Consider the following 24184-nt stretch of genomic DNA (forward strand, 5'->3'; position numbering starts at 1 on the left):
AAATCTGCTTTTGAACATTTCTTTGTTTGGTCTGTGTTGTCAACAGAAAGAGTAAAAGACAAGCGGAAACCGGCAGAAACTCGCTTGTCCACTTAAACTGATACACAGCGAAGAGAGAGCCGTGCTGTTCTTCACCAGGGACGGGGAAGTTTCTGATGTTAGATGGGAATATTGATGAAGCTAAACAGCTAAATATACAGCCACATATTGAGAATCTGCCACAAAACTTTGGGCATAATCTAACTTGTTTGGCTGGAGAGTCCAGTTTGTTTGGGACGGTGTGAATGGACCAGAAAATGGTCCGCCTAAAATCCCAGGTCTCGGTTCGGTTGAAGTGAACTCTGGAGCGAATGCAGAACACCAAGAGAGTGCTCCACAAGCAGGAGGCAAAGCCACAGCAGAGGGCAGATAAACTGGCCTTGTCTCTAAAAAAAAAAAAAAAAAAAAAATCCCAAAGCCTACGCATAATGAGGTCGGTTCAATTTGACATTAGAGAACAGAGCAGCTTCACTAAAACATTTGCTCATGTTACATAGAATCAAATCATAATTACATTTGTCTACTTTCAGCTGCTCTTTAATTTCATTGTTACACTTAAATTGGATGAATAATAAAAGGTGAGTTAATCATATTTTGTTCAGTAATCCCAACAACAAACCAAAGGCACCTTGAGAGAAAAATATTTGCCTAAGTGTATCATCATACATGTATTAAAGAGCAAGAAACTATAAGTGTTGAAAGTAAGAAAGTTCATACTGATGTTCAATGTAACATTTTAAAACCTTTTAACCCTTGTGTTGGAAACTAAAAGAGAATTTGGGCTCAGTAAAAACAGGAACGATTTCCACAAATGGAAGATGAAGACAGGATATAGTGAGCACTTTTGGAGCAAAGTAAAGGAAGGTGGATCTGTCCTCACCCACTGCAATCAATCTCTCCCTCAGAAAAAAACCTTAGCCCTAGGGCTGTAAAAAAAAAAAAATCAGCAGCTTGGATTTAAGGGAAGGAAAAAGAGACATACTGACCATCAGAGGAAGAGAGTTGGTTAGAAGTGGAGGACAAATTACGATGTCTGTCTGATAGCTGCTAGCATTTTAGTTCATTTGAACTGATGAATGAACTGTAGACAGTCTGTAAGGTCTTCCAGCTACTGAACTCAGCTGATCCGACTTCCTCATCCTCACCAGATACATCTGAATTCATCACAATGTCTCATAGTAAGCACATTTCTTAAGATGTTAATGACATGAAATGTTCACCAGGTGTTGGCAACAACCCATAAAATATACATAGGAAGAAAAAAGAAACAAATAAGTTCAGAAATGAAGCTATGTGTAATAATGTTAAATGATACACGCAGAAAGGGATGTGAGAGAAGGCATGGAAAGTCAAGATATCAGATGAAATCTGTCAGTGATTTCAGCTGATGTCACTGAATTTGCCACTTGTTGGTGCAAATGAATATCAGCTGGTTCCGTCTAAACTGATGATGACCTACGCTGCTAAAACATTAAATATCACTGAATGTTTTTGTCCAATTTCTAGTCCAAGTATGCTAGTGCACTTGAAATAAGACAAAACTAACTTACAAGGAAATTTTCAGCAAGAAATAGGAGCTTGTTTTAAGTTAATATTGATTTTAAAAAGTATTGGTTGGACTGGCAGATTATTTCACTTACAACAAGGCAATTTTCATGTTTTTTTGTGAAATCTGTCAGAGGAACTGGTTCTTTTTTAATCAATATTAATAAGTTATTGACTTAAAATAAGTTCTACATACTTGCTAAAAAGTGACTTATAAATTTGTTTTCTCTTATTCCATGTGCACCAAGCTATTTGCACTAGAAACCAGAGTAATAATACTTTGTGATATTTTGTGTCTTTGCAGTGTATGAAAAGATGTCGTTACCCAGGTGTCACACAAGGAACGTCGCATGATGAGTAAGAGCGAAGAACTGTCTCAAAACCTTCACCCCCTTATTATCGCACAACAATCTGATGGTATTGGTTACAGAAGGATTTTTAAACTTCTGAACATGTTGAGAAAGTAATCTGGAAGCGTAAAGAACATCATTATATTGTGGAACGGCCACAACCAGACGCAAGATTTCTGACAGAGGACTGAAAAGAGTTATCAGGAGAGTTGACCAACAGCCCAGGACCACATGTGGAGACTTTCAGAAAGACCTGAATCAGTAGGTACAAATGTTACCAATAAGCAGTGGACTGAACTGCCATGGACTGTACAGAGACTTGAAACAAAAAAATTCACTTCTGAAGAAAAAGCATGTTGAAGCCTGTTTAAAGTTTGCTGGACAACATTTGGAGAAAACTAATGGGAGAAAACAATCTGGTCATATGAGAGCAAAATGGAACTATTTCGATGCCGTAACACATTTCATCATCGTGTTCGGAGAATGAAACGCCAAAAACACCACAGAGACAGTGAAGTTTGGAGGTGGGAACAAACACAGTTGTAAAGGAAAAAGTTGTAAAAATTATGAAGGCTTGTAGTTTACCTGAAAGTAAAAGAAGGCTTGGCCAAACCAGTAATGCATGATGGTGGTCTGGGCCGCGTCGTAGTGCAGCTTCTTCCAGATGAACTGAGCCATGAGCGTCTGGATGAGGAGTCCGCAGCACAGCACCGGCAGGTTATGGGCCCGGAACAGGAGCGAAACCAGCAGCACCAGGCCGCCGTAAATCTCCCACAATCCCCTGCTCTTCAGCTTCGCATCTGCCGTGACGATCTGGGATCTCAGCAGGTCCTTGGTGCCCGAGAAGAGGATGCCCAGGACGAAGACGTAGACGAAGCGTGCCTCTACCGTTCCTCTGAAAAGACAAGCGGACGGAGCTCGTCACTTCTGTTCCAGCTGGAACAAGACAGTAGCATCGATTGGTCCCGACAAAACGTCTCGCTCAGCGTTCGGGTGACCGGGTTAAGAGACTCGCCGACGTGAACTCTGACTCTGCTCTGGAACCACAAATATCTAGACGGGGGATAAATGTAAAAGCACTTGGTCTAGAGTTTATTACTGAATGATGAAAGAAACAAAGCTTTAGCAAAGAAATTCTTCAGTAACATTAATAAATCACACTCAACGGATTTTAAAGCTTGTGAGAATCTCTGTGAAGAAGGTGACATATCTAAGGTGGCACGGAAAACCATATTACAAATTTTTTAAAGATTTTTTTTTCCAAAAGTTGCAGATTAAATAAACTTTAATATCAGACAAAGGTAATCTAAGTACAAAATGTTTTTTTTTAAATGACTTCATTTTTTAAAGGAAAAGTTATCCAAACTAACATATTGCAAAAGCTAAATCAACATCATCATCATATTTTTAGTCCAGACACTTTAGAAATTTCATAGTAAAAAGATAAAACAAAGATAAATATCCGCCTCTTCTGTTGAATCATGAATTAACATGATTGATCACATTTTCTTTGAAAACCTGATTTTTAGGGTGCATTCACACCAGCCCTGTTCAGTCCACTTTGATCACATTCTGGTTTGTATCTCAAGAAAGTCCAGTTTGTTTGAGAAGGGCAGACTGGGAAATTAAAATCTGTCCAAAAAGGAAAACCTAGACCTCGGTTCGGTTCAAATGAACTCTGGTGAAGATCGAATGCAGTGTGGAACGGAGACCGCTCCAAAAGTTGGAAGCAGACTATAGCGCATGGCATTCTGGGTAATTACATCCAAATCAAACATGTCTAGCAAGACAAAATGGTTCGTTGTCTTTTTCCAACAACAAGCAAGAAATCCTACAACCGCTAAAATCTGGCATTACTCCATTTTGTTTACATTTTATGATGAAGTAAGTTGTGCTCATGCCTTCTTCTGTGGTTTTAGTGTCGTCTCTTACAGTGGTTGTTCTTTCAGCGCCCCCACAGGCGAGGAGAGGAACAGCGTTTTAAATTAGTTTAGTTTGTTTGACGCAATGCAGTGTGAAAGTGAGCCGCACTAGCTGAAAACGTAACAAATCTCATCATTTTGCGGCCTACCAGACTGTGAAACCAAATTAGTTTCACTTTCCGCATCCACACCTGATTACTGTCAGAATCAAGAAATCACTTCAGTGTAACCTGTCTGACATCATGAAGTAGGCCAATATCTAAAATAAATAAATAAATAAAAGAAGCAACACGTCAACATCGTACCCAACATTCTTCCTATTAAACAAATGGAGGAAAACGAAATGTGAGACTATGACTCCATCTCTGCCCAGGCGGACTGCAGTTCAATGCATCACTGACGTGCTTTGTGCAGAATCCTCTGCAATATCTGCTCTCCAAAGATCACAACTTTAATTAAATTCATCTTCCTCCCTCTTGTTTAACAGGACTGCTCATATTTCTGTGACTCATAACCTTTGCTTCATTCGGTATGCGGTGTGTCAATGTAACATTAATAATTAAAGCCAGGAGACTGGAAGACGGAGCGAACCGCCGCAGGAAACAGACTGTCTCCCACCCATCACATTGTCAGTTTCTCAATACGTTTTGAGGAACAGGGCATTAAGATGCTCTGAGTGCATTTTGAGGTAAGGTGACATTTCATCAACTGTGTTTTTTTTTCTTTTTATTTGAACGTCGTACCACGAGCTTATAAGAAGACGCACACGTAACGGTGTGTTAAATTAAAATTTGCTTTGAGATCGGGTAGATTTATAGGTTTCGCTGAGGTTTCATGTCATCGTGACGGGGAAAAGTCGGAACTTTTCAGAGTGAGGATTCGGGAAGTGGGAGCTTGACATACCAAAGATGACTTGTTTTTGTTTGTCGGCGTGTTCAGAAGCAATACATACAACCGGCTGCATCCAAAACATCAGGATTTTTACATTCCTCCCCATCAGCTCCTGTGTGCGCTGAGAGTGACTTCCCCCTTTCTCCTCCACGTCCTTCTCTTTTCATTCAGGCGCCTCTGTGCCAGATCAATCTTCCACCCTGGGACTTCTCTCTATCCCAGGCTTGGCTATCAGTTCTTTATTTCAGATGTACTTCTGCTTCTCTCTCTGCTTCAGGGCATTTATTTTTTCCTCTGCTCTCGTCTCCCTCTACCTTGTGAATTTCACTGTCCTTACCTCCTTTTCTGGTGTGTGTGTTTCTTCCTCTGAACGTTTTAACACAATAAAAACGTTAAATTCCGTTCAAGCAAGCATATTCTCATTGAGACAAAATCCAAAAATATTAAAGCTTCGCATAAATGGAAAATGCTCACTGGAATTTCTCTCTGAATTAGATTGTGAAAGAAATTAGGCATAATGTTATGGTCCCTCACAGGTGAAGTGAATAACTCTCGTTACCTTTTTCATTTTTTTTTTAGCTCACAGTTCATGAGTAGCAGCAGAAAACTCAGGAAGGAATAAAGATTTAAGTGAGTTTGACACGGGATAAACCATGATGGGTCGACAACTGGGTCAGAACATCTCCAAACTGAAACCGTTTCTGGTCTGAAATGGTCAGAATCTACTGGGTCCGACTTTTTTAAACGAGATAGTGTAGCTCAAATTGCTGAGGAGGTCCATGATGGTTCTGAGAAAAGGGCGCAAATTGACAACCTTTGTTGTTATTTAGTGAAGAGTAGTAAAAGATTTTACATAATTCCTCATTGCGTCTGGTGTTCACTCTCCTGCGGAAACGGACTAGTTGGAGAGAAATATCAACATTACACGGTTTTCTCCAGAAAACCTGCTAAGCCCTGCTAAGTGGGCGGTCCACTAGCCGCACACTGTGTTTTATGCAATTGTTGCGATCCCAGTAAACCATAAACGTAGCTTAATGTCTTTACTTTCACTGCGTATCAAAAAATGTAAAATTTTAAATAACGTTCAGCCTGGTGGAGAGGAAAGTAAAGCTTGGCAACCCGCCAGGCTTATGATATACTGGGGGAAACCCTGACATTAATATCTACTTTCTGCATAAAACACAAACTTTGGACCAATCAACCCATCCAACAAAACCCTGTGTGAAATACCGGACCTTGCTGCTACAGCTTAATGGCCTTGTTATTCTTATTCTTCTTTTTCTTATAATTATTATTATCTGGAGATTATATCTGAACTTGTTTCTAAGTGACGACAATTTGTCATTTCATTACTTTATTATCTTGTTTTGTTGCTCTGAATATTTAACTAATTAGATCAAAATATCAAAACTTCAATTGTCAAGATTTCATACTGAAATTTTTTTTAAATCCCAGCAGTGACTTTATGGGAAGTTGTCATATATTTAACCATCATAGAAAGCAAGTTTGCTAACATTTAGAAGGTGTGATTACTAACTTTTTCTTCTAAAATCGAGGTCTCTATTACGCAGGTCCATCTTTATTTAAAATACAATTATATTTCAAATTATAATACACTAACCAATATTAGAAAATGGTTACTAATATTTTTGGAAATGCTTGTGGCTACATCATCAAAAAAAAAAACTAGACATGTCTTCATATGATTTAAATTAGATGACAATTTTTAAAAGAGGAAAAGTGAAGCCAGAGTTAATTTCAACTCAACTTCTGAACGAGTCAAATGTCAATGAAATGTAATCGTTATTTGATCAAATATTTGTGGGATTTGATCATGTCTGTATGCTTTTTGTGTGCATGTGTCGATTGTTTTCTAGGAGGATTTTAACCAGGCTGCACATCCACTCATGGGGACCCGCGTTACCATGGGAACCACAACAGAGGTCCCTGTAGGTGAATAACCCCCACTGAGACAGAAAGACAAAGTGACTCGAGTAACTTTCTACACATTCAGGCTAAATGTAAAATGAGGCTTCCAGGAAATGAAACAAGTTGAAAACACAATTTCAGAACCTAATAGCCTAATAAACTTGATAAATTGCTACGTGACGGATCGCAAAAATATTATGCAATTTTGTCACGTCACAATCAAGTACGTCGATTTACGTTTGTCACGTATAGTGCAGGAATCGGATCAAACCGAAAAGAAGGGGGAGTCTCATAACGACAGTTTAATAGAAGATGATGAAGAACTTGAAGAAGAAATTCTGGTACCAAAACACAGAACCATTGTAGAACAATGAGATAAACCAAACCTAAAGACTCTAAGGAAGTAGTGGAGATGACAGGGGAGGAAATAATCAGAGGTAAGAGGGTGCAGCTGGGGAAGGGAGCAGGTGGAGGCGAATGATGGGAGTGATTAACAGGTGGGGTCGACATCAGAATAATAAGGTAAACAAGCAAGAAGGAGAAAGAAAGGGACAGGAGAGCTGCACAGCGAAACAGAAATAAATACTAACGAGGAATCCAAAACACGACGAGAATAACAGAGCTATTAAGACATTAAACAAAGAAATTATCAAAAAATGTAAAAGAAATAACTAAAACTAAGAGTCCAAACACATACAGCTCATAATTCCAATTTAATTTGATCTAACAGGCACATAATAACAGCAGCTATGCTTTGATATGAACTAGTCTAGATTAAGGTTGCCGTATTCCTGGGAGGTGACCTTCTACACCAGTCTATGGTCACCTTCAATGCCCTTTTTGTCTGTTCTGCTGGTTTAAGTGTTCGGCCATGTCTGGGTAGAAGGGGTGAACCGATTGTAGTTTTCTGGTTAATCACCGATCTTTAAAAATACTGACCTGGTCATTCATATTTTGTCCAATACCAATTATTTTGGCCTACAAGATCTTTAAATTTAGCAACAAAGTTGCTAAGTTGGCAACAGTGGGGAGACCGTTGTCAACCATGGACGGACAGACGAAAACTGGTGGACTGTCAGTCAAACTTCTCTCACAGCAGAACAACAGAGGACAATGGCTGATTTTTAGATTGGCGGATGAGATCGGTGGATTTAAGGATCAACCAATTGCCAATGTCCCAGAATTAAGAAAATTAGGGTCGATTGCACGGTGTACTCCTACTTGGTAGGCTAGCAGTAGGTTGTGTTGTTCACCATACATTGTAGATACTACAGCGTCATTGTTGCTGCTGAAGAAAATCAACCACTATGATGCTCCCAGCACCACGTCTAACCATTGGTTGGACTGGGTTTTATTAAGGGTCTCAAGATAAAGGGGTTGGATATAAACACAAGTGGTTGTAAAGTAGCTAAATGTTGAAAAGGTTAAGTGGTGTGAAAAGTTTTCAAGATACCACATCTAGTTATTACAGCCAGTTTTCAGCCATTCTTCCTAATTTTACCCAGCTTTGTCACCCATAGTGCCCAACTTGCCTCTTTTCAAATATGTGTATATCTGGACAGAGGAGCTAGGTCTGTCTGATCAACAAGTTTCAAAGAGCACATCTAGTGGTATATAGCTTATGACTCAAGTTTCTACCAGCTGCTCTTTATCTAAACTGCTGACTTTACAGAAATCTTTCCCAACTATCAAGTATTTATACAGAGAAAAGGCCTTAAATTGAAACTTTAACGGACAAGTGCTTTCCACAATGAAGGCAATAAAATTTAGTCTAATTTCTTCTGGGAGAAATTCTGTGCACACACTTATCCAGAGAGACTTGAATGAAAAAGTGCCAACCCTCCCCCCTCCCCACACACAACCTCCTTACATGAAAACTGCTCTTTAATGAAGTCATATGAATATTTGCTCAAAAAATTGTGGGATGAGTACACTCGCTGTAAGGGAACAACACGGGAAACAAAGGGCTGAAAGAAGAGTGACAAAGATAAATCGCCTCATCCTGTTTCATTATAGATGAAGGGAAAAGTGGGAGTATTAGGAGGTAATGAGGTTAAGAAAGCCACTGAATCTTTAAGCACTTACAGCCTGGAGAAAATCAGATCTAATTGTATTCTGAGAAAATATGTGGAGATGAATGCAGCAATTAGGGGGAAGAGTGCTTCACCTGTAAACCTTTTCCACAGCAGACATTGTGACGGCCGAACAACATGGCGAGCGCAGGTGGAATTAAAGACGCTAATGGCTTTGGTTCGGTTTGGATTCCGAGTGTGGAAATACTTTCAGAGCGAGAGCATTTCACACCAAGGTAACCTGAGCAAATACGATGAGTAAAAAAAGTCGTCCTCTTCTAAACTTAGCCAACAGCTACCATAAAGTGTTCATTATAACAGACGGTAGATGCGTTTCCATAGAGTTGCGCAAATTGGAATTACAAAAATGAATTCGCTCAACGAAAACACTGCAATTTTGAAAAAACAAGCGTTTTTTTTCAGTGGACAGCTGTGGTCCTCGTAAATGTTCGTGAATAGCAAAAATCCGTGAACAACTGAGATTCCCATCTACGAACATAACTGTCTAACTTTATTAAGTCAAACAGCAAGTATATCTTAACACACATTAACATACATGTGGAATACGTGAATTTGCAAACAGGCAGCGGCCCGTTGTATATGCCAGGTGAAACTAAACGTACATCTTCCACTTTCGTATCTGTAGCACACAAAATATCTTCGTGCAAGACTTGGCGACCACTAAGGTGTTTTTTTGGGAAATCGTCGTCCTTTATGTACGTTTTGGTCAGCAGCAGTTTGGCCTCAGACTTTCTCATTCATGCCAGTTTCACCCAGTCATTTTCTTATCAATGAATCATGAAACATCGTTTGAAACGTCAGCTGCATTTGCTCAAGTTATCTTAGTCACACATTAAAATTTCTATGATGAACAAAAACACTTAAAAATGGCAAACAAGTAAAGAAATGTGTAGGGGGGGAGGGGGGCAAACATTTATCTTCACAGCACTGCAACACCAGGAGTGTACTCAACTCTGATTCTGTTGTCTCTGAAAAAGCTCTCAATGTCTGTTCTGAAGCTATTTAGACACTTAGAAAATGATCGACTCACACAGCGGGATTTTTTTTTTTTATATATATATATAAATCCAGATTGGGGCATAAAAAGAAGATTTCTACTGCAGTTGTCAAAACTCACAAAGATGTTACAGGGTAATAACTGACCCTGAAGGAGCAGAGCAAGTATTAGACATATATTATTAATCAGTGTCTTATGCAAACCTGTACCTATTGAGGAAGGAAGCAGAGTAATATGCTCCATCCTGAGCACTGTTCTTTATTCAAAACTACTCAAATAATATTTCACCGATTACATTCATTATTATTTTATGCAAAGGGGGGAAAAAAGCAGTCCAGGCCCTGTGCTGGATTGTACGGTGATGGATGTGCGCTGGTGCCATTTATATGATAACTAGCGAGGTGAGAAAAAATCACATACTAATTTATCTGACCTACAGCACTTGTCTCTGATTACAAGCCGTCATTATTGACGCCATCATACCATCTACATATAAAAATTGATGTGGACACGATGTGACATTTGCATACAAGAAATTCGTGCCATTCTGGAACTGGCATGTTGATGAAGAACATCAATGTAAATTAGCCCGAAGCGATACACATGTTCCCCAATACTTAGGGATTGCCAAACTCTGAAAGCTGAAAGGCATCTTGTTTGGGCTTGGCATTTCCCAAGCTAAACGTACAAGCTGTCCTCCTTCTCAAAGCAATTAAAGCTAATTGCTGTTTGCACAATTTCTCAAACTACAGGCCCTTAAAAAATGACAGCAAGAGTTTTCTTTCAACTGGATCTCCCCGTCGTGTGATGGTTCGTTTGAGGTGAAACGGGACAAGTTTTCATTTCTAAAGAAAGCAGGATGTGTAATTTAGAGCAGGGTCGTAACGATTCACTGACTGATTTGTGCACCTTGAGTATTAAAAACCCTCCAGGGAAATGATCTGCTTCGAAGCTTAGTTATGTTTTTCTACTTACTGTTTGTTGCACACTTCCACCAATAAGCTGCAGACAAACACTAAGCGCGACTAGCACAAAATAGGATGGATCTGTTTTCCCGGATCCACTTTTCACGTTCTATCTGGGGTTTCCAGGTGGATTTTATTGCTTGATGAAAATGTCTGAGTTTTCATCGACTTTCTGGGGACCAATAGGGAACCTTAAAATGTCTACTTGAAATAGGATAATGTTTCTCCAAGGAAGAACATCAACGCTTCCGAGCAAGGGTGCTATAGTTAACTAAAACGAACAAAATAATGAAAACTGAAATTGAGAATACAGTTTTGTTAACGGAAATAAATATCAACGGTAATTAATGGGGAAAAAATTATAACTAAGTGGAACTATATCATGTGTTTATATGGCATGCATTTGTATAGATATAATATCCTTTGGTTTTGTGTTTATGAATTTATTTATTAGCCTTTCAAACTGATGTGAAATGATTTTTTTTGCCCACACAAACAGTTTACGTCAGCTGCCGGAAAATTACGGTGGTCCGTACTCTTCCGGGCGGCACTTACTCAGGCGCAATATGGCCACAGCAGAAGTTGGACAGCAGTCGTTGGTTCAATAATTGAATATATATTTTTTTAAATGGTATCTTCTGCTGTATTCATAACCCAGTATTTGTCCACATAATCACTATTCTGCACCTAAATTAAACTAAAATTAAATATTTAACAAATAATAAACAAAAACTAACAAACAAGCTCTAAAGACCAATTAAAAGTAACTGAATTAGACAAATGAAAGGCTTCAAGGAAATTAAACTAAACCATAATGACAAAACCAAAGCTAGTATAACCCTGCTGCCTAGTTGAAGCGGAGAAGTGCACAGCAGGTGCTGAAGCTGATTTTTAGCGGACAAACCGTAGCTTTATGGAAAATAAATTTCCTACCATCCTGGTTGCAACTAATGGGTGGTGGAGCACATCATGGCGGTACATAGCTGGCAGATGTGTTTCTGAGTGTGACAAATGTGCCAAATCCTGCCACCAACATGGACATAAAAGCTACAGATGGCTGTGCAAAGTGAGAGTTCATCTTTTAAACTCACTAAGGATGAATACTTAAACTAAAACCTGGAGTATACACATTAAAAAAGTATAATTGAGTCTGCTGCTGAATTATTTTTATTTTTTAATTGACAAATTTCAGATTTTATGCCATTTTTGTCCAGGATGACTTAGATAAGTTATTATTGTTATAGGTTAATTTTCTAAGCTAGGGAAAAGCAATTATTAGGGATACACCAAAATGAAAATCTGGGCCCAATACTGATATCTGATGTTAATACTGCTGTTATGGCAGTATTAAATAATATGTTATTGTATCAAATCTTTCATTCAATTACTCGATAAATCGGAATAATTGATGGATTACTACATTACTGAAATAATTGTTTACAACAGCCATAATTTGGTGTGAATAGAAGAGCAAAGGAGAATGCAAAGCAATAGAAAACTGAGGCGTCCAGGTGGCACGGAAGACGGATGGGAGTTATAAACAGAACGACACAGAAAGAAAATCATAAGACTTAAGACCGTGGCAGAAGTTTTACTGTCCAGTTAATAGAAATGTGGTCCATCACATAAAATCCCAATAGAATGCACAGAAGCTTCTGTTTGTTACCTAAGGACAAAAAAAAACTCTGAAAAGTTCAAGGGGAGTGAATATTTTTGCGCAGCACTGTCAGAAAGACAAATGTTGTCTGACTTGCGCTTTGCTTCCAAAGCGTGCGTTTTAAGAGTCTAGATACTGCAATGAACAGGAAGTCGTTGCTCCAACATATTGGCAGAGATATCTTTCTTTTGCTATTTTCAGAACAACAAAAAGGTATACAAAAGGTATTCTATCAGAGCACAGACAATAAGGAAGCTGATGATGTTTGGAAAGTTATGTCCAGGTTCACCTTTCTAACAAAATAACAGTTAAAAAGATTTCATCAAGGGTACATTTTGTTACTCTGTTACTGCTGAACTCGAGTCCTTTTGTAGGCACTGCCGCAATCAAATTCATCCAGCAAGATAGAGGATTAAACATTCATTAAAGCAGATAGAGTAATAACTGCTGCCTAGATGTATCATTAATCACTAGCTCACACTTTAACTTGTTAGGGGACTCTACACAGACAATGTCTCGAAAAACAGAATCATTTCCATCCCTCGGATAGGGAGGAAAAAAGAAACTTCATTTATGATCAGAATTTCAAATCAGATTTAAGCTCCTCACTGTAGGAGATGCAGCCTTTCAGGATGGGTTATTTATACCAACGCTGGCAACAGTTTGGGCTTGATTTTCTGTTTTGGGCTGCGTTTTTCTGCTGGGTTGGAAGTGGGCGATGCCAAGCTGTAAAAATGTGAAATCGCAAGAATCAGATGTGGTCATTGATGGGTTTTTACAAAAAAAAGTTGATTTTTTTGAGTGAATTTTTTATTTATTTCTTCCTGTTGTGATGTTTTATTCTTTTAAGTTTTCACCGTGCCGAATCTGAAAATGTCTGCAGCCTCAAGGGAACTGCTGAGTCAAGACAGCCTAGATTTGAACACTGCTGCAGTTCAAATATAGGCTAATAAAAGTTATCAAATGCTTTTACTGGCAAATAATTGTGAAGGTAAGCTCTGTTGGGAACTTCAGACCATTTACATTCAGCAGGACAAGTCTAATATAATATGCAAGATTTTTAAATTACGTCTTTGCATTTTTTTTAATAACCAATTGTAATAAAGGTGACAAAGTGATAGTGCTTCCAATTCTGCAGTAAAGTTAAGGGCTGTTTCATTTTTCTTTTTTTTAGGTATTTGGATTTGAATCGTCTGGTTTAAAATAATTAAAAAAAATTAAGTTGGAGAGTTCAAAAAGGGGATTTACAAGTTTTATTAGGCAATAAAATCACAGTAGAAGTAGACAGATATAAAAGTTGAAGTAATATATCTAAACCAGGGGTCAGCATTTATTTCTCCCCAAAAGGCCCACATAAGCAACCGTCATTAATCTTGTGCTGAGGACTGAACCATAAGCAGAACACACATTCCAACGAATATGTATTTACCAAAATTTTCTTTATTTTTATTTAGTTTTTACTTGCAACAGTAGATACAACAATGTCTCCTTATACGTGCATTCTTATGCAAATTCAAGCTATTGTTCCTGAAAATAGTCCTGACTGCGTTTTCGTCCAGCTGAGCACAGCAGTTCAGCTGTAAATAAAGACCTACCACCAAAACTCAACATTCTGGATCAGTCGCTCTTCCTTTAGCCTCTGCTGAGGTTTATTTGCTTAAGTTAATAAACTTCTAAATGCAACTTCTCATTGCATTTAGTTACTTAAAAATATGTCACCATTAGTCAAAATGAAGGCAGCATATTCATAGTCAACACTTTTTGCAGTTTGGTTTCCAATTTTCATGCATTTGTTGGTTTGTATTTACAGAAACCTTATGTCATTTTTCAGGTAACCGTACGACTGTGACTGAATGGCACATCATTCGTAACGCCAAAAACACAAATATTATTCTTGAAGAATATCTCTATTTACAATAGGCTTCTTCTGGATGCTACTTAAATTTAAAAAATTATATTTATATAACTAGACTGCACACAAAAACGCATTTAATCATATTTATTGATGTTCTGATGGAAAAGTAACACTTCCAATCATTCTGTCAGTTTTTTTATTTACCATTAATAAGTGAAATTTATGACAACGATAAATCAAAATTCTTCTCATAAATGTATTGAGATAAATGATAAACGATACGATAAATGTCCACACCTATTTCACAGCTCTATATGTTTATGAAAGTCAGGGAGCCCATATGACAAACCGAACCAAATGAAATGGAAACCCAGAGCTTCGGAATAATGACATTCAACAAAACTAGATTATATAGCAGCTTTGATCATGTTTATCTCTTTAATTCATAAAAATACTTAACTAAAAAAAAAACAAAGTTTAAGAACAGTGCCTAGATACGAACTGGTTTGTTTTTATAGTTATCAAATGGAAACAGGAAGAGAGCAAACGTACAATGGAGAAGGGCTAAGCAAGTTTGTTGTTGTTTTACAAAAACAGTTTCCTACAACTTACAATTTATTCATAGACATGCAGTTTGACAAAAAAGAAAAAAAGAGGTTCAAGAGGATGTTTTTGGCAACTGCAGACATTAAAGGCAAGGAGATTAATCACCCTCGTCTGATCAGCTTAATGCTTTCTTTTATCTTAATAGTAACAGAGGACGGAAAATAGAAGCTTGTCGAGTTGCCTGGATTTCTGGTTACCTTGGTAACAAGCGCCATCGCTCCACCAGCAGGCGGATAAGGAAAAGGTAAGACCATGTCCAATCCCATTAACATGTTTGGCATAGCCCCTTCATCAATCACCCGCATCAGGCTGGCACTTACTGTAAATCAGCCAGAGCAGGAAATTCAGCACCACAGGTAGACACCAAACCCCCCCGGAACCCCCCACACCCTCCTCCTATTTGGGACAAAGCCGAACACGTCCAAGTGACAACTGGGGGGGTAAGTGGGACTTTAAAACAACGGCTGCAGAAAAACATCTAATTAGTCCTTGGAGCCACTTGGTGGATACCTGCGAAGCCTCGGCGGCGATGTCACTTCTTCTTCCCTTTAGCCTCATGTTAGATTTATGAGGAGGACGACCTCCTTTTCCGAGGCTGTAACCTGGTTACAGCACACTCAGCAATCACAGATAACAACGCCGAGAGTAAATGGAGGATGATCCTTTGTTAAAAGGCTTTCACTGAGGTTGCTGGTAACGCCGAATCGACTTTGAAACGTGGTTCTAAAGTGGTTTACCGCTTGGGTAATAAAGCTGAATCCTCTGAGTGTGTTGTGTGTGTGTGTGTGTGTGTGTGTGTGTGTGTGTGTGTGTGTGTGTGTGTGTGCGTGTGTGTGTGTGTGTGTGTGTGTGTGCGTGTCAGTATGTGTGTCTGTGAGAGTTCACAGGTGTTTTGAGACAAGTTTGAATACATTTCCATTTTTAAGCGGGATCTGTATGCATGCATATTTTTAAATTGGGGGAGCAGCACCACCGGTCGCTCTCCGGATCAAGCGGGCCGAGGTAAAATGGGTCATGTTGTTTTTTTGTGCAGGTGTAAATGCATAAACACAAACACGGACCACAGAGGCTTGTTGTGGACTTTATATCTGGTAACAAATGCACCAGAAATTGGTTGTGACATACAGAGGTTCTGGCAGCTCCAGCCGCTTTGATGTGGAGCGACTTCCTGCTGGAACATTTGTTCCCAAGAAACACATTTTATGACCTTTACCGTGTGTTTCTGTTCGTTTCTGCTGCAGTTATTGTCAATGTTTTAAAGGGGCAGCATTATGTAAAATTCACTTTTTTGAGTTTTACATCATGTTACAACAATATATGCTGGTTTAATATTAACTGAGGGCCTACAAAAAATGAATAAAAAATCTAATTGATCTGTATTTATATCACACTTTCTCAAGTCAGAGGACTCCGAAGCTCTTTACACTACAATTCATTCAATCATTCATTCATTCATTCATTCATTCATTCATTCACTCTGATGATGATGAGCTACTTTGTAGCTCAGGAGCAAACAAACAGAAACGAAAGCGTTGCACCGAGTGGTACTTCCACTTAAAGCCACAGTATATATATTTTTTCTTAATCTGTTTTTTTTTCTACATATGTGTTAAAACTGTCACCGTGTCATGACAGCGTAGCATGAGACACGTAATCTGCTCAGGGGAGGGTCTTAGCGCTATCAATCATGCTCATGAACATGCTGCTAAATGTGCTAATGGCAGAGAAACAACTTAACATAACAGAAAAAATGTTTATCTGCCATCATTTGTGGGTATGCTAACAAGCTTTAGCATTCTGCTGTCTGAAAGCCTGACTGACTGCGCTAACACCCTCCTCCTGGCTCTGATTGGTTGTTTGTGACCGAGTGGTGTATTTCTGCAGTTAGTACTGGGAAAAAACAGAGGAGCTCAATTTTTTCACAGATTAACTGTCTTATACAACAAAGTGAGAAAGAAAAAATGTTTTTCTAAAAGTTACATACAAAGATCATGCACTGGTTTGAGTTGGCTTATCACATAACACTTTGGGGTTGTAGCATTGCAGAATGTGGAAATGCTCTAGGCCAGTGGTTCTTAACCTGGGTTCGATTGAACCCCAGGGGTTCGATGAGTCGGTCTCAGGGGTTCGGCGGAGCCTCTGCCGCGGAGGTAAAGACACACTGTGTAAAGTCGTGATGACGCCCCGTTTTGCCATCACTTGCTCCAGAGGATCACGTTACATTGCTTAGACAATCAGTGCTGCGGGAAGGAGTTCCACTCTCAGCATGGATTTGAACTTGTGTCTTTAATTACTTCAGTAAAGCTCACAGTTTTGTTTTTTTTTACCAAATTCTATAGTCTAAATCTGTTCCTTAGTCACATCTTTTCGGGGTTGGTACTGCCTCTAGTGGCGTGGGGGAGGTAATACAACTAATATAATTACATTAATAAATCAGAATACCGCAAATAATTTTCTGTGTTGGGGAGTGTTCGGTGAATGCGCATATGAAACTGGGGGGTTCGGTACCTCAAAAAAGGTTAAGAACCACTGCTCTAGACGCTACGAATACTTCTGCATGGATTATTTGTATGTAGGAAAAAGCATGAGAACAAAAGAAAAGGCAAACCATTCAGTGTCATCATACTGCCTCTTGTAGCCTTTTCAAAATGAGTAACATTTCCTGTTCTCAAATCCATTTGCTGTTTAGAAAGATGCAACAAAGCAATAAAGGCAGCTGGTACAGAGAGAGGAGGGAGAGGAGGGAGTCAGGGAGATGTCAGGTGGATTTGGAAAAGGAGAAATCCACAAAAAAAAAAAAAGAAAAAGACAAAACAGATCATCATGCAAAGTTTCTTCCCACACATCCACTTTACACAGCGATAGAAAAAAGTGTTGTGAAAAACATGTTTCCTTTCATTAAACCAGAGACGGACCCTCCTGCTGTATCAAAATCTAACCACATTTTCAAGGAGAGACGGACGTCTACTCATCCGTTTTGACTGAAACTCCACAGTTGGTTTTTCTGGCACTGACCTGGCTTTACAGCAAAGTCCATAAATTTTAATGTAGGTGAGGTCAGGACTGTCTAAAAGCTCGATATCATCCTTCTTTATCCATCCCAAAGCCCATTTGTGTGTGTGTGTGTGTGTGTGTGTGTGTGTGTGTGTGTGTGTGTGTGTGTGTGTGTGTGTGTGTGTGTGTGTGTTAGGGATCACTGTTCTGCTGAAACATTCAATTGTTTCATCCCAAGCACAACTCCAGAACGGAGCAAATCTGGCCTGAAACACAGGATGCTCATGCAGGTGGAATGGTTATTTTTTCTTTTTCCCCCCCATCTCTCAGTGACATATTCCCATACAAATAAAATGAGTCAATTAAAACTTAAACTGAAAAGCGTTAGCGACGGCAAACATTGTTTCTTGTCTATTAATCAGTTTTCTTCGTCTTAATTTACTAGTGAATAGAACCAGACTCAGGATGCACCGATTGCGTTTTTCTGGCCGATCTCTGATCTTTAAAGGACTGATTGCGATCTGATCAGGACTTATTGTTTTAAGTCAATAATTCCATGATATTGATTTTAAAAAGGTCCAGTTCCAGTGGTAGATAATTTCACTTATAACAAGACATTTTCCCCATGTTATAAGTGAAATAACACTTATAACATGTATTTATTTGTAAAACTAGAAATTTTACCTCAATATTCAGTTAGTATTGAGATAAAAAAAAAAAGCCAGTATATTCCTGAAAAGTTATTTGTAAGTTAGTTGTGTCTAATTTCAAGGGTACTTATGTATTTATACTAGATACTAGACAGAATATTTGGTAAGATTTTGTGTTTATGCGGTGCAGAATTATATCTGAAGCTTCTAAAAATTATGTGGCTGAGATGAAACTATTAAGAGTCTTCAACGGATATTACTTAGGGTGGATGTATATTTTTGAGCTGCGATTGAAACTTGTGCATCGACTTTTTTTTTTTTTTTTAAATCTATGGAAGTTATTTGCTGTCATAATTATTCCACAATGGAGAAGAACGGTTTAAATGCATCGTTTGAAGCTATAAATAGATGCATTTAAACTTTGCACCAGATCTACAACTGATTGCTGCTGAGTCCAGAGATGCAGCAATGAAATTCTAGATCATGACAATGTGCAAGATCCATAAGGACATATCTATTCGCTCTAATTCTATGTGTTGTGCTCTGATGTCATGTTTCATCATTTATTTTACACTTCTAATTGTACTTTCAGAACCATTTGAAGAGAAGGTTTGCTGTGGAAGTTTATTTCTCCATCTTGGTCAGTTTCAGTGTCTTTATTATTTATTTTACATAAACTGTTGTACACCTAATTGGGTTGACTTAAGAAATTAAAACTTTGTTGTTTTTGCAAGTTTATTCAAGCTTGTGAAGACATTGCTAACTCTTCACCAGTACACCAAATACATTTATAAATGAGTACATTTATGTTTGCATTTAAAAAAAAGAAGAAACATTTCAAGTTAATTCTACAAAGTTTTTTGTTATTGGATCGGTATCAGCCGGCGCTAAACCTCAGATATTGATATTGGTCTTGGACGCGAACAAAGTGGATCGGTGCATCCGCAGCTGAGCCCAACTAGTTGCCGCAGGACGGCGTTTCGCAAAAAGACGGCCGCTGCTCCTCCACCCACCCGTACTTTTGCTCCTGCGATGAACCGCTCGTTGTGTTCTCAGAAACGTGAAGACTTGACGTTTGTCTAAATCTACAATAAAACCTGTGAAGAGCAGCGCTGTAATAATCAGCATCTCGAGGTCGACATAAAAAGCCTAATATCTGGCTCAGGCCTCGTCAATCATCAAAAGCAGCCGCAGACTCCGCTTGGCTTTGTCAGCTGCCGGTGAAAGGGTGAGAGGTTGAGCTGTTAATTAGCAGAGCAGGTTGAAGAGACTGTTGAGGAGAGCGGAATAAAAAAAAAAGAGGGTAGAAAGGGCCAGGTACTGGAGGGAGATGAAGAAAGGTCATAAAAAGTAGACAGGAAAGCTGCGCGCAACCCTGAACACTCATTATTTTTCTGACGGGGTTCAGCAGACGATAACTCTGAGCCTAACTAGTGTCGGAGGAGTGAAATATAGCACTTAGCAACCGGGCTCACTATGCTGAGAACATCTAGTAAACATTGAGGATATTATGTAAATACGGCACAGGTGTATACATGAATGTAGATATAGCTCTCATTAGCATAAGCCACGAGTCAGGATGAGAGTTCAAGCACACAGAAACTCTCCTGAAAGCACTGGACACTGAAGGGTTGGCACAAGATGAATTGTTTTATCATCTAGTGGCGGGAAATTAGCATGATTATGCACCTAGTATGCTTGATTATTGCTCGGGCATGTAGGAGGGACGGCTCTTTCTGCTCTTACGCGCCAGAGGGTGTTTGCAGGATCAAAAAAAAAAAAAAAGCTAACTCCACGCAAGATTTGTTTTTTTTAATAATAGAAGGGAGCAGAGGGCCCTTTAAAGAGCTGAGTTAAGAAATTTAGGGAGTGTAATTCATGCTAACAAATTTAAATATGAACATTTAGAGCTACTCTTCGTCATGCAGATCAATCTGTACAGGAACAAGTTAAAGGTGGGACATTTGGAGGAGGGATGTATGATACATAAGCATTAACATCGATATTTGCTGAGGATATTATTTTTTCTTTACATATCGGTATCGGTCTGGACTAACCCAATATTTATTTCTATCTTGTTGCTGTTTCCAGAGGTGAAGGTAAGAGGGTTAGTCATGTGGTATTTGTTTGGTCGTGACAGTGATGCAACGTTTGATTGTAGTATCTGATATTGACCTCTGTCTCTTTAAGAAGCTCCTGCTCTTTCTGAAACTCCACCTTCAGGAAGTCGTGGCTTCTCTATTAACACTTTAATGTTTTTACCAGCGATGCTCTCAGAAGTAGACGGTATAATGGGATGTGCAGTTCCACAGGTGTTTGCTAATTGCTGCTGGCTAGTCTGAAGGAGCTGAGTGGAGGAGTGGCGGTGGAGGGCTGCTCTCTGAGGCCTAAGCTGGGAAGTTTGGAAACTAAGCTTGGCTTAACGGTTGCCATGGGAGATTAAAATATTTCTAGCACTTGCATTAAAAAAAGATCAAGGTAACACTCCAAGTATGTTTGAATAATATCATAACATAATGTAAAGCTCAAAAAAGTCGATTTTACATGACACTGCATAATACTTTAATCAAATTGCACTTTATTACCAAACTAGAATATCAAGCACGACCCAAACCTTTAAAACACCTCACTGAAATTCAAGCACTTTCAAGGATTTCAGGTAGCTGTCTGCTGACTCAAACTCCAGTCTGTGGCGGGACGCAGCGCTTTTCATCCGTAATCATCGGAAACGCACAAACACAAACGCGTGGAATAAATCACTCTGTGTGTAATCTATCTCTATAAAATGCGAGTTAATCTCTGCTGCGCTCACTACGCTAAGCAGCTCATTGCTCTGTGTAGGAAAAATGAAACTTCAAATCCATCAATTACACCAGTCAGGAGGGAGAGAAAAAAAAAGGTGGGGCTGTGGCTTTGATGAAAAGATGTGTGGGAAGAACAAGAAGAAGAAGCTGTCGATAGTAAGGCACTTCTCGCTGGCTGCCAATTTAAATCAACAGTCACCGCTGCTCTGGTGTGTGTAATCAGTTTAATTTAAAACACTGTCAGATTTTTATTTTATTTTTTTTATTTTATGACTTGAAGAGACCCTGGAGCGGCAGGATTTACCGTAGATTAAAAAAAAAGAACAAGCAACAAAAACACACAAGTGTTAAGAAGTTCATCATCTCAGTTAATGATGTGGTCTAAGTGTTGGTCCCGGATGACACATTATGGCCTGCAAAACTCATCTGCATCACGGCGCATTAAGGCGCTTTTCTTTAAATCAGGTTCCTGTCATGGGGGGGGGGGGGGTGAAGGGCGGGAAAAAGTTGCCCGTTGTTGCAAAAGAATGAAATCAAATTCCTGCGGGCCAGAAAGAAAGAAAGAAAGAAAAAAAACTTACTTGGACGCGGCTCGGCCGGAGCGTTGCCAGGGAAACAGGACATTGCCGACAGCTGCCCGGTAGCTGTAGACACCCAGGAGTCCGAGCGCCAGAGCAACCTTGGAGACAAGCGAGCAGCGTCTCTGAACCAGGAGGTAGATGAGGAGCAAGCAGAGCGCGGACAGCAGGGACAGGACCGTCTTATGTTCGGCGCTGACAAACAGATTAAAAAAAAAAAGTGAGAAAGAAAGAACGTGTTTTATATAAAAGAAGAGCTTTCAAAGTTTGCAAGCGGAGGTTCATTCATTTTTCACGTTGTTTGCGCGGACGGCCAACCGACTTTAGTAATTTATTTACACAACCTCGAAACAGGATCCTGTCGATTTCAGTTTTTAGCGATCAAAGCAGAACCGCTTGATGACTGGATGGACGGATGCCGAGCATTTATGAGATGAAACGCTGTCAGTCACACCCAGCAGCAGCATCAGTTAAAACCTTAAGATCAGCCATTTTAAGCTGTTTACCGGATTTAGGAGCACGTCGGTAAGAAATTACGCCACTTCGAGCACGAGGCTAGAAATAATAAGACCTCAAGGGACGCATCAAAGCCGAGCGGGAGTCGCGTGCGTTAGCAGTTAGCCGGATCAGATGGCCGGTGGAAGTTGGGATGTTTTGTTGTTTGTTTGTTTGTTTTATATTCTCCTCCCTCAACTACCTGGATCTCATTATCCAAGCGAGACGGTAGCGCAGGTAGGGCGGGTAAAAAAGGGCAACGTCAGACCGAGAAAAGGTCAGAATCCACATCTCTATTCCACAACGCGATGTGTGTTCAAGAACAAACTATGTTGTCAGAATATTAATAGAGCGGTCACAGTTTCGCTGTGAAATCACGGCTTTCTACAGTCGCAGACGGCTATCTCAAAATGCTAAGTGGAGGGGAGGAAAAAAAAAAAACACATTTGAAGAGAGCAGCTTCGGTGTCAGCAGAAAACAGATGTAGGTCCGTGTTCACATTTACATTTGCAAACATCTGGCGAGACGAGCTGTTGCTACAGCATTAGCTTCCTGTGCGTTAGCACTGAAGCAGCTACAGTGTCTGACAACCTTTTATCTCCTGGTGATGAAAATCCTCCCCTGAGGAACAGAAAATGACTGGTTGCACTGATATGTTATGACTGGGTGGAGGTGGAGCAGCAGAAATGCATCCGCTGCGTTGGAACTGAGTGTGGGTTAAATTGGAGACGCCGGTGTGTTTGTTTTCTTTTAATTCCAGAGAGCCGCTGCTGAATTTCTCGCCTTAAATATTAAATCACACCTGTTCACGTTTTATTTTCGTTCCGCCTCAACTCTGGTTTCTGACTGTCACCTTCTCCAAGAGCTGTGCTGGGAGGGTTTGGTTCCCACATATCCACACAATGGAACAAAGATGGTAATATGCTGTATTTTATGAGGCAAAAATTTAGATCACAGCTCTAGTAAAAGCTCAGCACTCATTAAATGTTTGGATTAAACTGCTAAGCTTGTGCTACTGAATAAATGTAAAGTGTGAAAAGCCCCAAATAAGCGTTTGTACACACATATAGAGGAAGTAGATATGGGGGGGGATCTGATTTTTACTGTCACTATTTCCTGACAGTATGAGACAATCTGTGAAAAAACGGAGATGCTCTGACTTCTCCTGGTGGTCCTATTGTCATCTCAGTGAATCTGCAGCTCTCAAAAACTAGCTTAAAAAGTAAGACCTTTTAAATGCCACCTTGAATGAAGTTTAAGGCAGAAAACAATATAAATAACAGAGATTTTTGGGGTCTGCTCTTTGCAGCCATAGTGGTGGTTGGTGCTGTAGAAACTCTTTCTTACACAGGATATTTTGTTCATAAGCTATAAATCACTATTTTTTTTTATTTCGTTATGACTTCTTCGTCTCATTATAAAAAGTTTTTATAGCATAACAAAATTTTTATCTCGCTAAAACCAGTTTTATATCTTTTCTTTTATCTTGCTATGAGTTGTTTATCTTGTTTTAAGTTTTTTATTGTGTCAAAACAAGCTTTTTATCAGTTTTTCTATCTCTCATAATGAATTTCTCATTAAAAGTTTTTTTCATCTCATAAGATTTTTTTATTTCTTTATAGCAAGTATTTTTATCTCTTTAAAATGAGTTTTGTTTATCCTTAACTTTCTTGTAAATTCTGGCAATTAAACACTTCCATACTAAAAACAAACTAAAAACTGCTGAAAAGCAAGCTAGCTATAGGGCGTAGTTAGCCAGTTATCTAGGGTGTATTAGCAGCTACTGGTAGCATAAACCTTCTGGAGTCACATAT

At 39.2% G+C, this 24184-nt stretch overlaps 1 protein-coding gene across 1 annotated transcript in view; it reads right to left on the reverse strand.

Annotated features, from left to right (window-relative positions):
• Window positions 1-24184, reverse strand: part of pigg (phosphatidylinositol glycan anchor biosynthesis class G (EMM blood group)) — an 89209-nt gene that overhangs the window by 18613 nt on the left and 46412 nt on the right. The window contains exons 10-11 of the mRNA XM_014969246.2: window positions 21879-22070; window positions 2520-2829 (exon numbers count right to left, since the gene is read on the reverse strand). Of these exons, the coding sequence (XP_014824732.2) occupies window positions 2520-2829; window positions 21879-22070 (502 nt within the window). The remainder of the gene's footprint in view (window positions 1-2519; window positions 2830-21878; window positions 22071-24184) is intronic.

The sequence above is a fragment of the Poecilia mexicana genome, unplaced genomic scaffold (assembly GCF_051168715.1).
Source record: "Poecilia mexicana isolate PSO_F unplaced genomic scaffold, ASM5116871v1 scaffold_10, whole genome shotgun sequence".
In the NCBI taxonomy this organism is placed as follows: domain Eukaryota; kingdom Metazoa; phylum Chordata; class Actinopteri; order Cyprinodontiformes; family Poeciliidae; genus Poecilia; species Poecilia mexicana.